Below are 16,604 nucleotides of genomic sequence, written 5' to 3'. Positions count from 1 at the left end.
ACCTCTCCTTTTACGATCCGGCACATTTACACGATAACGATTTAATTCGCTTCAGAGCTCTGATGTTCGTTCCCGCGATCTTCCTGAACTCGCTGCTGCTCTACGTGTTCGTGCTGGCCGTGGTCGGCTTCAGCCTGGCCGTCCAGTGCGCGCTGCACTCCAATCGTGAGCTGCACCTGGCCTTCCTCATCGTCAACTCGCTGATCGAGGTCGTGTGCTGCCTCTGGTTCGGTAGCTTCCTGGCCTCGCTGCTGCGCCTCATCGTCGCCGGCGACTGCTGCGTCTGGTACTGGACGAGGAACAGGCGCGAGCTCGTGGCCGCCGACACTACATCGCGCGTTGTCGACATCACTTTCACGTGTGTAATTGCTCGTTATCGCGAGCGCGATTATTATGTATATACGATAACTCGAAATTGAAATGGACCGCGCGCACGCAGATACTGCCTTGGCGTCGCGGCGATGACTTTCTGGGCCGTGACGGGGCAGATACAGGTCCATGATTGCCATTATCCCTGGGTGATGCTGCACGCGCAGGGCTACTCGGACGCCGCCCTAACCGCCGACAATCTCTGGCTGAGAAACTTCATGCGAATCGATAGAGCTTACGACGTCGGTGACATGATTTTTTCCCGCGCTCGTCGTGGCCACGATACACATCTCGAAATAACGATCGTACGCGATAATTCTTTCGATAGAGGATCCTCCGAGCGCTGATCTGCTGCGAGCTGGCGGTCGGGGGCTGCACGTGTCTACTGTACAAGGGCGCGCTGCTGGTCCTGTCGTTGGACAGAGCTCAGAGCATGCCCGGTCAGCTGTTCGCCTGCTTCGTAATACTCGTGACGGTGTGCTGGATGTTCGTTCCGCTGAAAGCGGCGATCGACAGCGTCCTGATCTGCGCGCTCATGGATTTCGAGGTGAACGCAGGCAGCTCCAGGCCGCACTACATGCCTGACAAGCTGAAGAAGATCATTTTCGAGACGCGTCCGACGACGCCGTAGAATTTTTCAATGAAATAAGAGTATCGTTGACCAATCGAAGTTTATTCATTTGCAATAAGGTGAAACTATATGGATGAAAAATTCAGCAGAGTAAGAGAGAGAGAAAAAGAGAGAGAGAGCGAAATAAAAAAATTGACATCCAATTGGTAAAAACATTTTTTAATTAATCGTGAATATTTTTTACTCTCGATTTTTTTCATTCATTTCTCTTTCTTCTTCGCGCCGAAACTGTATCTCCGTGTATGCAACGATACGACGCGAAACTTTGAACGCGCGCGAGCTTTTTATATATAAAACGAGGAAACGACCCCAAGATATGCGCTTAAACGAAGATTTAAAAGTATGCATATTCAAAGGTTCGAGCGTGTGCGCGCGGGGATGTACGAAGAAGAAAAGAGGCGAGTCTGAGAGGGGGAGAGAGAGAGATGCTCTACATGCGCGCGACATAGTGCCTCGTAGGAGGGTTAAGAGGTCAGTATTACGACCGACAGAAAGAGAAAGAGAGACGACCGCGCGCGAGCCATTACTTCTTGCGGGTTCTTCTTTTTTTTTTGGTGCGCCCGCTTATATACTGCACACACCCACGCATACACCTCCGGGGCATCTTACCAAATCTCAAGTCTCTCATCTAGTTGTACCTGTTATGTGTGTGTGTGTGTGTGAGTTTACACACTACCACGAAAAAAGACGAAAAAAATTTGAAAAGCCTCTCACGGGACCGGATAGTTCCTGGTAACGGACAACGACCCGTTAGTCATTATCAACTTCCGGATATATCTTGCTTTTATGATCTTTCGTAAAGATGTGCCCGGCTTATAAATGTGAGCTGGTCGAAAGCAAAAAAGTACGATTAAAAGTTGTACTTGCCTCATTTGAAATAAATCTCAATATATGAGCGATGTGTGATTTCATAATAATCACGTGAAATTTTGTAGATACAAATATTTTATTTAATAAAAAAAAATTTTAATTGCCTCAATATAATCGTCTTGTAATTATGTACAATTATTAAATTAAATTTCTACGCTTGTTATTATAAATAATTAATTACAAGTTGTCTTGATTATTCCCGGAGTTGTGTTGATCACTTCCCTTTTATTCTTTGTAAAATGAGGACTTACATTTCATTTGCCTAGCGGCCAGTGAACAAAACCAAGGAACGATTAAGCTATTTTTGCTACCGGTATGTACGTTACCAGGATAAATGCATCGAAAAGAAAAATTATTTTATATTACATTTTACTAGATACATAATTTTTTTCATACCAGCGGCCCGAAAGTGACTACTTCCCGGCCGCTGCGCAAAACGGGAAGAGCTATTTTCGGGCCACGGGGTATGAAAAATAGTATACAGGCCTAAGCCGCGAAAAAAGAAAGCCCCAGAGCACGTGTTTATCGGCCTCGGCTTCGCCTCGGCCACTAATTACACGTGCCCTGGGACTTTTCTGTTTTTCGCGGCCTAGGGCAGTAATATACTATTGCTTTTTCTTTACAAAAACATTCGATCATCGATTCCCATATTCACTATTACAAATTTGCATTATTTACCGTTGTGAGCTACATAACAATAAAGCCCGAATTGTTCTCGCTCTCTCTCTATCTCTCACTGTCTATCTGAAATTTACGTATAGTTATCGCGTGTAATGCGTAAAATGTGCATCAAAGTCAGCCGCGGGGCTCTAAAAGGCATAGTATCGCCGATACAACGCAGCAGCTGCTGTCGGATCTGATCCGAGAGATATACATTCGCGAAATCGGCCGGGACATGGTCCTTTGGGAATTTTTCGGGAATACGCGAAATTTTATGATTTTTATGAAGGAAAAAAGCGCGCAATCGATGCATCAGATGAGAAATTACGTCCATAACGAAGATCGCGCGTCTGCGATCGAAAACTCACCGAAAAAAAGCTCGCGTAAGCAATTCGAGTAAATTTTCAATTCTACGAATTTCAATATTTTATTATCGGCAAAAGAAAACGGCAGGTAATCTCGCGCCCCTCTCCCCCCTCGCTTGCTCGGCGCTCCGTGAATGTTTTATTATGCGTATTAGAACGTCGCAGATTTCTCGGCGCGTCGCGATATCGTTTTTACAGATTACAAAGCTCCGAGGAAAGCCCCGGATCACTGACCCTTGCCTCGATATCCTTGGCCTGAAATGGACGTACGGAGAAATTTATAGCGCACACCAAATGATTTAGTTGGACCAAAAAACTGCAAAATATCTCTCTAATGGTCCTCGGCTCTCGGTTTCCTCAAATTGAATCGCCGTGCGTGTATCGAGCGAATATATTTCGAAAAAAACGACGACGACGACGACACGCAGCTAGCAGTGACTCGTTGCCAATTTCGGGACGTACAGTACACATCAAATAGCGCTCGCTCGCTAGGTAGGAGAGCTTTTTCTCATCAAGTCGACTGTGATGAAAATTGACGCGCTAGCTCTCTCACCCCCGCTTCGGATGGCAATATCGCTCTTTCAATGTCGCATCATTTCCTTCGCTCGGTTTAGTTAATTAGCGCCCGATCGTCAAATACCCCAGCTCTTTGCTGCTTTTTGCCGGTGTAAAGTTTTACGCGTCTTTTGCGCCCCCGATATTAAACGCGGTGTACGCAATTTTGTTTCTCGCGAAATGCTCTTCGGGCGAATCGTCATAATTTTTTACGCACCATTGCGCGTAATGTCCGAACGTCGTAAAAATTGTAACGCTCGCGCGCGCGATACCAGCGTGTATAGTCATGTTATTTGTCACTCGGTCTCTCTCGCTTCGCACGTGTTTGCATTTTAGTCGCTGCAGCGTATGTACGCACGAAATATTTCGGGCAGAATGACGCGCGTCGAAAAAATCTGTTTCGCGCCAAAAGGTCGGTTATTTTCATAAAGGTGTGTTTCATATGTTCCGATGGGCACTATTACATGGGCAGCTCTCCCTCCTTCTCTCGCGTTGACTCGTAATTCGTCTCGTTGCGAGTGCACGTGTATATGTATGCAATAATGTATAAAATTTTGACGGTTTCACAAGAGTGTCGGACGCGTATGGATGTGTATCAATAAATCGAAGCCGGAATACATTAAAATTCGTGCTTTAGAGCTATACGCGGCCCGACCATTTTAAACAAATTTTATTTATTGGAAATCAATATACATCACTTTGACTTGTCTATTGCGTTGAAACGGAAATTTAACGTCAAGCTGTTCCTACTTTTCATTTTTTTTTTATCATCGTTTTTCTTTCCACGTCCTGTATTCTCCTGAAACTATTGAATTTGCCTCGTTTTATATTAAAGCCTTCACATCTATAGTAGAAGGCAAAACGAAGTATTACAATCCGAAGAGCGATCAACGAACTCTTAGACAAATTCACGAAGCTTAAAGCGCCCCTCGTCTCTGAATCGAGATGAAAAAAAGATATATATTTATTCGCCATCGACGGTAATGTAGCGTCTTCAATTTTTGCGCTATACTCCGGCTGATATTCAGTTACAGGATATAAAAACTTTATTGCGTTTAAGCTTAACACTCGTGCGACAACATGAGCATCGTATTAATCGAAAATTCGCGCCGCATTTTACGCGTGTGTCAAATTAAAATCAACGCATACATAATGGAGGTTAAAAATAAATATAAATTTTCACATTAACCGGATATAATTCACGATATCGCGGTCTTGCCTCGGATTGGATATCATTTTCGCATCGATAACTAATTATATGCTTTTGCACGCAGGCCGAGTGCCACCCGAGGACCGCCGCAACAAAATGAAAAGCCGTAAATTCAAACATCACCGATGCCCAGTTAAAGATTAATTATTCCTTCTCGAAAATTATACATTTCACGTGTTGTGCGTGCGAGTTTATCAATGGGCTTGAATAAATATTGCCCTCGACTCCGCCGAGTGCCACAAATCACACAATTTACGAGGTTTTGCTCGTACGCGACGCAATGAAAAATTGCTTTTTCCGAGACTTTGGATTATCATAATTTGAAATCCAAACTCTTTTTAAAAATTAATAAGCAACAGGCTGAAAACCGCACTTGAAGTCGAAACTTTGTCCTTTCTTTTGATTTGGATTTTTTAGCTGTTACTGAAATTTAATACTTTAAAATTGAGTATATTATTTTGATTGGATTTAAATTTTTTGTAAAACTTTTTCAGACATTGAATGAATATTTATAATTAATTACACGAATTCCAAAATGTGAATTATTTCTATATTTGAAAGTAGATTACAAGTAGAAGATATTATCTCGCACCGACACAAGAATTTGATACGATTTTGAAATTGACCACTCATTGACTTTATTTATTTATTTACAAATTTTCTTTTCATGTCAACATTCGTATTCCACGGCTCACCCGATAAAGTCTGACAAATTATTGGTTGCTATTGTGAATCATACAAATTGTAAGACGGCATAGTGTTATAAAGTGTTATAAAGTGTAAATGCTACAAAATTTTGTAGTTTTTTTTTTGAGAAATAAGTTTAACAGTGTCATTTTTGTGTGCTTTTATTTTATTCTCACGACGCTTTAATGGATCACTACCAGCAAACTTATTCATTTTGTATGTACTGCTTAGAAATGTTTCCATCTGATGCTATCGAGCATCATATGCACAACGACTGCGCGGGGTACAGGTTGGCAATGGAAACAAACATACTGCCCGTTTGGATTCCTTCCCAGGTCAATAACATTGAAAATCCGACACCACATGGTGTAAGTTTAGGTACTGAATCGAATTTTGAAGAAGGACAAAATGAAAATGTTAGTTACATACAAAACATTATCATGGACAGCCATCAGCCATCGAATGACGATGTGTCAAGCACTGAACCAACTAGTGAAGAACCACAAAATGAAAACGACACTTATCCACAAGAAAATATCATGGACTGCGATCAGCCATCGAATGACGATGTTTCAAGCACTGAACAGAATTATGAAGAGCCACAAAATGAAAATGACACTTATTCACAAGAAAATATCATAGAGTGTTATCAACCATCGTGCATTGGAGGTTTAAGTCCTGGACCGAATAGAGAAGAACCACAAAATGAAAACGTCACTTATCCGCAAAAAAATATGGACTTCCATCAGCCATCGAATGACGATGTTTCAAGCACTGAACCGAATAGTGAAGAACCACAAAATGAACATGAAGCATATCCGCAAGACAATATTACGAACTTCCATCAGATACCACATGGCGTAAGTTTCATTACTGGATCGAATTTTGATGAACCACAATATCAAAATGTTATTTACCTACAAAACATTATAATGGACTGCTATCAGCCATCATACAGTAGAGGGTTGAGCACTGAACCGACTAGTGAAGAACCGCAAAATCAAAACGACACTTATCAACAAGAAAATATCATGGACTGCCATCAGCCACCCAATGACGATGTTTCGAGCACTGTAACGAATAGTGAAGAACCAGAAAATGAAATCGTCACTTACCCACATGTAAATATCATGGACTGCGATCAGCCATCGAATGACGATGTTTCAAGCACTGAACCGAATTATGAAGAACCACAAAATGAAAATGACACTTATTCACAAGAAAATATCTTCGACTGCAATCAACCATCGTGCAGTGGAGGTTTAAGCCCTGAATCGAATAGTGAAGAACCACAAAATGAAATCGAAACATATTCGCAAGACAATATTACGAACTTCCATCAGACGCCACATAGCGTAAGATTAATTACTGGATCAAATTTTGAAGAACCACAAAATGAAATCGAAACATATCCGCAAGACAATATTACGAACTTCCATCAGACGCCACATAGCGTAAGATTAATTACTGGATCAAATTTTGAAGAACCACAAAATGAAAAAATTTTTTTCATACAAAACCTTATCATGGACTGCTATCAGCCATCGTACAGTGAAGGTTTAAGCACTGAACCAACAAGTGAAGAACCACAAAATGAAAATGAAAACGTCACTTATCCACAAGAAAATATCATGGACTGCCTTCAACCATCGAATGACGATGTTTCAAGTACTGAACCGATTTATGAAGAACCACAAAATGAAAATGACACTTATTCACAAGAAAATATCATAGACTGTCATCAACCATCATGCAGTGGAGGATTAAGCACTGAACCGACTAGTGAAGAACCACAAAATAAAAACGAAATTTATCCGCAAGACGATATTACGAACTTTTATCGGACATCGATTGACGACGTTTCAAGCACCGAATCGAATAGTGAAGATTCACAAGATGAAAATGATCTTTACATACAAAACATTATCATGGACTGCTATCAGCCATCGTACTGTGGAGGTTTAAGCACTGAACCAACTAGTGAAGAACCACAAAATGAAAACGATACTTATCCACAAGACAATATCGTCGACTTCAATCAGCCATCGTGCAGTGGTGGTTTAAGCACTGAACCGACTAGTGAAGAACCACAAGAGGAAATGGACGGCAATTACGTTTGCAACGATTGCAGTAATAGATACGGTAAAAAATGCTGTCTGATCTGGCACATCCAAACATCTCATCTGGCTCATTATCTGAGGCTTTTTAGTTGTGACGAACACCAGTTGTTATTCATCAATGAAAGATCTTTGAGGAAACACGCGAAAACAGATCACAGGAAAAGAAAAAACAACATGGACAAAAATCCGCCCGCACAAACGAGTCGTATGGTTCCCAAAGGTTTTCCATGCAATATGTGCGAAAGTAGGTTTAATGATAAAAAAGGATTGAGGGATCACGTCTATTATGTTCATAATTCAATAAAGTATACTTGTGCATTGTGTTGGAAGAAATGTAAAAAAAGTTCTGCTTTAAATCTTCATCTTAAAGAAGTTCATTCAAAAGAAAAATTTTTCATATGCGAAGTAGAAAATTGCTGGCAAACTTTCTCGACAGAATATCGATTGAAGCGCCATTTTATACTAGTTCATGCACCAAAAAACCACGAGTGCAATGAATGCAAAGCAGCGTTCCGGACAAGCTTTAAATTAGCCAAACATCGTGAAGCAGTTCACAGAGAACAAGACCACGTGTGTGACGTATGCGGAAAAAAGTTCACGACAGATCGTCGAATGAAACAACATCGCAGTAGATGTCACGTACACGAATGCAGCGTGTGCGGAAACGTCTTCACGGAGATTGGCTCTTGGAGGCTTCATCAGCTGACTCACGCACGGCAATAAGACCGAATCGCGACAATTGCATGAAAACGTTCTATTTCAAGGAGAGCTTGGCGTATCATTGTAAAAAATTCCACTCGCGATCGTTCAAATGCGACAATTGTGATGAAAAATTTTGGCAGCATGGACTTATCATCTCACATGAAAGAGTTTCACAAAAGATAAAAAAATATAGCATCGATGTCACAAACAATAAAAAAATCAGGGTTCAGAATGTATCGAAAGTCAGTTCACAAATGACGCAAACACTTAAATACGTGTGATAAGCATAGTTAAGGGGGAGGGGAGGGGGGCATCTTGCATTTGTAAAGCAACTTGATGAAAATCATCGTTCATTAAGTGCTGGACCTGTCTGATGTGTCTGAAAAGCATGAATGTATATGTCGTCTGTCAAAATGAAATAAAAAAAATTGTTACATATAATATCAATCAGTAGGTTATCGTATAAATTATGTATGTATTATCGCAACAATAAATCTGTATGCTTCTAATTTTAATTGTATTATTTCTCCAAAATCGGGCTAATTTTTTTTAGACGACCAATTTTATCGTTGAATATAAACGGAATAACATGATGTAGTACAGTAAAATGTCATCGTCTACTGTAATTATATCGACTTGTTGAAAATTTTTCAAATTCGATCATTAGATCCCGATTTTATCAATAAAACAGCAGCGGCAGCATCGAAAAACGCAACTCACACACCATTCAAGCTTAAACTTTTATAATCAACCTAAGCATCTCGTTGACGTATATTTTTAACGCTCCTCGTCTCCCTTGCTCCGCAGGACTTCGTGACGGGCCTGTCGATCCTGTCGAGGGGCTCGCTCGAGGAGAAGCTGCGCTGGACCTTCTCGCTGTACGACATCAACGGCGACGGCTGCATAACGCGCGAGGAGATGACCGACATCGTCACCGCCGTCTACGAGCTCATGGGCAAGTTCGCCGATCCGAATCTCAACCAGAATCACGAGGGCGTCAGGCAGAGGGTCGATCGAATGTTTCAGGTTTGTCGATTGCGAATAAACATTTCTTTTATTTTATTTATTTATTTTTTTTTCAACCTCATATTTGTGTACCTATATGTGTTTTGCAACGAAAATATGTATAAACGTACGCGGTAAAAGCTCGAATTTCTGTGTACCATGGGTACACACAAAACCGTAAATACACTCGTATCTTCTTGACGTATATAAATTTATACTCGTACAGCATATAAGCGAACAAACGAGCGAAGAAGGAGTGCAAAAACATTACGCTTCGTGTAACTAGCAAGATACACACGAGCACCGGTATATATGTGTGTGTATACACGTCTGCGGGAAAAGGAGCTAACTTAACTAATTAGTACAGCGACGCGCGCCCGTGTAGTTGCAATATACTTTTACTCCTCCTCCTGATACTCTTCTTTTTTTTCTCTCTCTCTTTTTTGCTTTTTTCCAGCAAAGTATGTTTTTCGGCGAGCTTTATATGTTATATATAATATACACGTGAACGTCAAGCTCGCATAGTGACGAGACCATCGAAGACATATTCTCGCACAAAGTTGGAAGATTGACGTGTACGCCCCAGTGGCAAACACCCAAACACACACACACGTATACGCGAACAGACAAGTATTAGGCAACTTATACGCTGCCACTTTTCAAATCTTTTTACGTGCCACGTATACGCTACTGCACTACTTTATACATTTTTTCGGGCACACGAGAGAAGAGTATAGAGCGTTTCGTTTGTGCATAACTGAAATTCGGAGGAATTTACTCGCTCACCCCGCGCGTTCGCTACTGCAGCTCTGCGCGCCTCTCTGAGGAAAAGTCTTTCGCGTCATGTATATGCGCCGAGATCGCGTTTCATTTATTCTTCGTTTCTCTCTTATTTTTTTTTAAAAAAAGCTTCTTTTGCCCCCCTTTTTAAATACCGACGAGCAGCTCGTAATGTACGAAAATTTCGCGGGGTTAATTTGGGATTCGTATACCGAGAGAGGACGACGACCGCACACAATTTTCCATTCACTCGAAAATTCATGAGTAGAGTCGAGAGAGTGAAAAAAGTAAAAAAAAAAAATTTTTCCGGTCTCGCGCGTGTCCGTACAAGATGTTGGAAGCTTGATGTGCGGCTGCTCGATTCTGAATGAATATTCAAAGGAAATTGATATGCTCGATTATTCTCGTGTCTCGCTTTCTCTCTCTCTCTCTCTCTCTCTCTCTCTCTCTCTCTCTCTCTCTATTTCTGGACCCGACAGGTCAATATACCTCGCTCCATATATAACCAGATCTTTACTTGTAGTAGCCAGAGTTGTAATAAATTAGATGCGATTGAGCGTAACGTATCAATCGATATGTATAAAAGTAGTAAACGGATCGGGCAGAGAAAAAAACAATTTTTTTTTTAATTAACTACGAACGCAAATTGATCGACGAAAACGTCTTCGCAAATCTGCGGAGAAACTAATAGTTTTTTGAACGCTCGGTGAAAAACGTTTCTATTCTCTCTAGGTTTTTTTCTATCTCCGTTTAGCTCTCGATTCATTTTCTTTGTAATGCTTTATATTGCGCTTGGACGCGCGTTGAAGATGAAAAAAAAATAAAAGAAGAAAAAGAACGAGACCCTGAAAAAGAGCCCTGACAAGCTACATGGCGAGCAGTCCTCGTAATTAAATAAAATTTTATCATTCCATGCGTTTTCTTTCGGATGTTATAAAATAAAAGGAGAGAGAGAGTGAAAGAGGGAAGAGAAAAAGAGAGGAAAGTAAGGTAGCGAAAGAAAGAATTTCAATTAAATCCGTTCTGGCAAAAGACCCAAATGAACTAACTTTTCGCTTGTCATTTCGATGTGTAAAAATATCCTCTTCCGCACTTGCTACCGGCCGTTACTCTTTCTCCCTTTATAGTTTCTTTTCTTTTTTCTTCAATCCTATAGCAATTAAAACCCGTATTTAGACGTCGCAGAAAATGAAGAGGAAAAACGACGGGGTTTTATAAGAGAAAGAATAGAGAGACAGACAGAGAGAAACATTGTAAATAATTTAAGCTCGTATCGAGCGGAAAAGGAGAAACGAAGAAAAAAAAATTTATACAGCTTTTAACCTTGTACACATAAGGGTGCGAGCGAAGGAGAGAGAAAGAAAGCGAGGGAGAGGCGGTGGCGCGAAAGAAAGAGATTTTTAAAAGTAACTCTTAACTACTTTATCCAAGTAAGAAACTCTCTCATTCTCTTTCTCGTCCCTCTTCTTCCTCCTTTTTTTCTTCCTCGGTGAAACCTTTAACGCCTTAAAATAGGATGAAAACGAGTTAGTGTGCTAATGGACCTGTGGCAGAGAAGTGCGAGCGTCTTCTCTTCCGCGAGTCGGCTCTCGCACCCCCCGTGTCGCGGCGCGCGCGCGCGAAAGTGCGAACAAAAAAAAAGAAAGGAACGAAGTTGTTTCTTGCCTCTTACCGAAATGGGGCGCGCGCGCGCGCGAGTTTCAATCGGAATCATCGATTCGACCGATTTAACTTCAATTCCTATACTGTATTTTTCTTTTATCTTTATGTCGATTGCGCCGCGAAACGTCGAAACGGGATAAACTCCCACGTTTTTCCTCGTAATTATACGGAAAGCAGAAGAAACTCGAGCTGAGAAACATTTTCACGAAACGAGTGTGTGCGTGCAGGAAAAGTCTTTTTATAGCTCCACCCACACACACATACACACCAATAACACTAGTAACACACGAACATCCATGTATGCAGGAAAGAGAGAAAGACAGAGACAGAGCAAGCAGTAACTCCCGGAGTAGCTCTTCTCCGCTGCAAGGCGCGCACCTACGCGAGCTTACACTCTTTTGTTTGTCTTACGAAGACGCCTGCGGGGGGCGAGCGAGGCACCAAGGCGTGTATGTATACTGTACCTCGTATAACAGAGAGCCAGAGCGAGGAGCTGCAGCGGAGCTCCGATGTAAAGCCGCGCGCGTACTCGCTGTAAACTCGCACGAAGAAGTTCATTTACGTGCAGTACACCGCGTGCGTGTATGTGCAGTCGAACTCTTCATTCGGAAAATTAATTTAGTTTCGTTATTGCGTGTACACGCTGAAGCGAGCACTGTAGTGTGCGTGTGTGTGCGCGACTCGAGCTGCTGCAATGTAAATTTAAACGGCGAGACAAATTGGGACATTTGTGTAGCCGTGTGCGTGTGACGCATGCGACGACACCGATGAATTTCTTTTTTGGGCTTTTTAACGATGCGATACGTACTTGCGAAGTATCGAGCCCCAATGTAGCTAATGAGAAAAATTTCTATTTTTGAGTACAGACGCGTGCGACTCGTACTGCTTTAATTAAGCGCCGTGTGCATGCGTATTCCTTTTTGTACTGCGGTATAGATGACGAGTGTGCATTCGAAGGTCGTAACTCGACCTGTTTGGCAAAATTGTCAAAACTTTATTGTAAATTAACAAAAATAAGCTAAGATAAGCAGAGCGTTTACTGGTTAAGAGATTTTTTTGAATGAATGTTTTATATTTAAATCGTAAGTATGCGAAAACAAATCGCGCGCCTGGATGAATGACAACACGCTCGAATCAATACAAATTTCGCAATGTCTAACTGCGTACGGCCAGTCGATGTTGGAGGGGGAATTTATCGCAAAGGAGCTATCATAATCACGCGATCATCTCACTTAAATACGAGCAGTGCGTTTAGTCGCTAACGAAGAGTTGAATCCCTGTATGGTGAGCAAGTGTTTACAAATTTGTATACAGTGTTGGCTACTCGAGACATTTAACCTCGAATATTTTTTCGGTGTATTTCATGCAAAATTCGCAGTCGCACCGAGCGAATGATGAGCAACAAGGAGGAGACGGTTAGGTAAATCTAATTTTTACACACGCCATGAGTTTCTTTTAAAGCAATAGCTTTATCAATTTTTATCATTCCTTAGAGTGAAGGAAGAGCCGAAAGATACTTGGTCAGTGACTGACGACGATCATGTTTTTGATTCAGAGGTTTCTGGCGAAGTCAAATACTTTGAAGCATTCCCATTTAATGTATCACCAGTAAGTGATTTGAATTATATTCTGATTTTTCAATATCAAATGCTATTGCACAATTATTACTTCAGGCAAATCACATGAATGAGGATATGTCACTAGAGGAAAAATTGGATGAAGAAATATTCATAGATTGTGAGTGCAAAGACGTAAAACTAGAACCAAAGCCTCTATCGACAATCATTTCCAAAACTGAACATCAGAGTTACCTACCTATTATAAAAACAGAAAACCAAATTCAGAAAAATTACTGGAATGAAAAAAGACTTACAGTTTTAATAAAGAAAGAATTCGATTACGAAAATAGGCGGCCATTTCAAGAAAAGCCCCGATTGAAAGTTGATAGATCAAAGGAAATGAAAATATTCGTAAAAAATGCTGAAACTAAATTACCTAATGAAAATAAAAAGTGCATAAAAACTTATAAAGGCAAAGTAATTCCAAAAAGACAAATCAATGTAGCATACAAGAGCATTACATGCGAGATTTTTCACAAATCATTTAGCCGTAAGCATCATCGAAAAAATCAGATATATGCAGTACAAACTCTTAGCGCATTATTCCAATGTGATATTTGTCACAAATCGTTTGGACGAAAAAGTCACCTCAAGCGGCACGTAAGTGTGGTACATAATCAGAGCAAACCCTTCGAGTGTGATATTTGTCACAAATCATTTGGACAAAAAAGTTACATAAATAGGCACATAAGTACAGTACATAATCAGAGCAAACCCTTCGAGTGTGAGATTTGTCACAAATCATTTGGAGAAAAGGGTAACTTCAATACACACATAAGTACAGTACATAAACAGAGCAAACCCTTGGATTGTGAGATTTGTCACAAATCATTTGGATACCAGCATAATCTTAAAAGGCACCAGCTGACGGTACATAATCGTAGCAAACTCTTTGAATGTGAGATTTGTCACAAATCATTTGGACAAAAAGCCAACCTCACTAAACACATAAATACAGTACACGATAAGAGAAAACGTTTTAAATGTTAGATTTGTTACAAATCATTTTCAACCAGAAAGTAAATCAATCAACACATAAGTGCAGCACATGATCGTAACAAACTTTCGAATGTGAAATTTGTCACAAATCATTTTCACAAAAAGGCAACCTCAACACGTAAGTGCAGTACACGATAAAAACAAACCATAGGATTGCATGATTAATGTGGAGACATTTTGAAGCTATGAAAACTTCTGCAATCAAACGTGTACATTATGTAATTTTAGACAACTTTTTACACGAATATTTTTCGTTTTTTGTAAAATAATAAAGTATTTTTAAGTGTCATTTCATTTTATCGTAATGAAAAATCTTCTCCTCGCCTTTATACACGAATTCAAATATTAGTAAGGTTTTGTCTTTAATTTATTATTGTAATTATCGCTCTTAAACGAATATTTCAACTTCAGATTTATTAGTTGAAGCTTGTCCCATTAAATGCATGCTTCATATTGGTATACCAGTCCAATTTTTCGCCTAAAAACGAAAATTTACATCACCAATCTCCACAATTTATTTCCATAATCGCTGAAAATATAATAACGTCAATGGATTAATATGAAACGGGTTAAAAGATATCGACTTGTAGACATTATGATTGATTTATAAGAATAAAGAAACGAATGCAAAAAAAGCATAAATATAAAAACTTGAGCTTGGTAGAGAAACAATGATAACTTCGTCATACTGTTACGGTCATCAGCTTTGCAAACTCGTTTCATTGAGTGTTACAATCGAAATGAATAAAAAATTAAAATAATCAAATTTTTAAAAAATTTTATGTTTATTTTATTGACGAAAAATCATAAACTAACAATCTTGTAGCTGTTTTCTTTCTGCTGCTGACTTTTTTTTAAAAATAAATGAAGTATAATACACTTTAAGATGAGCCACTCGCTTTCGAGTTGTAGTCAAGATGTATCATCTAAGTTTACAGATTGATTGAATATAATATAATACTGAGATACATTTCTATCTCGAGTCAGTCAACATCGTTGGATACAAATCAAAAATTAATAAATAGAATATTAGCACGTCGAAGTGTGTACGGGCCCTTCACGAACTGTCACGTCGAGTCTCTTAGCTTTGTATAAACATTACACCTTGTTCCTTTTGTCTTCGTTATCTGTTTCTCAACGAATCGTCGACTCGCGTTCGGTTCCGCAGGTTTCGTTTGTCATTTGTCAAACTAATATTTTTTTTTACCATACCGCCGACAATGACTGCAATCATGTTGCCGCAAAATTGAATATTTATGAAACACTCTGTTGCATCCGGTGCACTCGTAATATTTTCCCGACTTGTAATCCTCGCTACATTCGTGTGTTTGCCATTGGTACATCGACAAGAAGCCTTTCCCGCACATTGGGCAAAGGAACGGGTCTGGCATGTGGGTTGCATTAAAATGTGCAGCCAAGCCATACTTGGAACAGAACGTTGCTGTGCATTCTTTGCATGGATTTAACGTTTTCTGATGAAACTTCAAATTGGAACGACGCGTGAACGTTTGTCCGCATCGGTTGCACTCGAATCCTGTTCTACTTAATTTATTGCGCTTGTATATTCCTTGACTGTGATCTCTTGCATAATGTTCACCCAATCTCAACTTTGTTGGAACATTTCTTTGTTCTGCGGGAACATCCTCACTATGTTTCGACAAGTGACCACCTTTTTTAAGTTCTGTTAAACGATGATCAGCATTGTAGTGATACTTCAATCCTGGTTCGCTTCCATGCGACTTTGGGCACAAATTGCATTGAAAATCACTGGGAGAAGTCTCGTGGTGCGCTGTCGAACTACTCGGTTGTGCAGGCGGATTTGAGTCTACGTTGCTTTCATGTCTCCCGTAATCTGTCGAACGACCCGGTTGCTCTAGATGATTTGGTCCAGCACCGGAGGATAATTGAGCCATTACCAAACGGTACATCAAGCAGTTGTTGTGCAGATGCTGCTGGAGAGCATCACCATTCGGAAATACTCTCTTACAGTATGAGCAAAATGGATACTCCTGGGTGTAGTGAATATATAAAGCTGCGTCAGACTCAAAAAACCGTGCACAAAATTGACACTGACTCATTTTTTCTCAAAAAAAAAGAGACAAAATTTCGTAGTTTTCCCACTTTATAACGTTAAACCGTTGCTCGAATGGATCAATATAACCGATAATTTGACAGACTCGCTCGGGTAAGCACTGAAACACGAATATTGACATTAAGAGGATATTTATAAATAAATAATCGATAAATCGTTCAATTCAAATTCAAATTATGATCTGCCTTTAACATCGGATAATAATATCAACTTGAGTTATTATAAAAATTCCATAAGTCTCATCATTTACTCATGAAAATCAGTCAAACTTTTTACAA

The 16,604-nt window shown here is 40.1% G+C and overlaps 3 protein-coding genes across 5 annotated transcripts in view; all 3 read left to right on the top strand.

Annotated features, from left to right (window-relative positions):
- The window catches only part of LOC106651556 (Kv channel-interacting protein 1-like), a 167,835-nt gene that overhangs the window by 131,296 nt on the left and 19,935 nt on the right, over positions 1-16,604 (top strand). For all 3 annotated transcript variants that reach the window (XM_023459041.1, XM_014370100.2, XM_023459040.1), the window contains one exon: positions 8,977-9,195. In XM_023459041.1, the coding sequence (XP_023314809.1) occupies positions 8,977-9,195 (219 nt within the window). The remainder of the gene's footprint in view (positions 1-8,976; positions 9,196-16,604) is intronic.
- Positions 5,349-8,658, top strand: LOC111693671 (neurotrophin receptor-interacting factor homolog). Its single transcript, XM_023459039.1, has 2 exons — positions 5,349-6,736; positions 6,836-8,658. The coding sequence occupies exons 1-2, from the start codon at positions 5,533-5,535 to the stop codon at positions 8,188-8,190; spliced, it is 2,559 nt and encodes an 852-aa protein (XP_023314807.1). The 5' UTR covers positions 5,349-5,532; the 3' UTR covers positions 8,191-8,658.
- Positions 12,875-14,794, top strand: LOC106651545 (zinc finger protein 39-like). The gene is made up of 3 exons (XM_014370081.2): positions 12,875-13,036; positions 13,110-13,224; positions 13,290-14,794. The coding sequence occupies exons 1-3, from the start codon at positions 13,008-13,010 to the stop codon at positions 14,223-14,225; spliced, it is 1,080 nt and encodes a 359-aa protein (XP_014225567.1). The 5' UTR covers positions 12,875-13,007; the 3' UTR covers positions 14,226-14,794.

This window comes from Trichogramma pretiosum, unplaced genomic scaffold, assembly GCF_000599845.2.
Source record: "Trichogramma pretiosum strain Unisexual culture from Peru unplaced genomic scaffold, Tpre_2.0 scaffold53, whole genome shotgun sequence".
NCBI classification, from domain to species: domain Eukaryota; kingdom Metazoa; phylum Arthropoda; class Insecta; order Hymenoptera; family Trichogrammatidae; genus Trichogramma; species Trichogramma pretiosum.
This window is presented reverse-complemented; position numbering and strand designations above follow the sequence as displayed.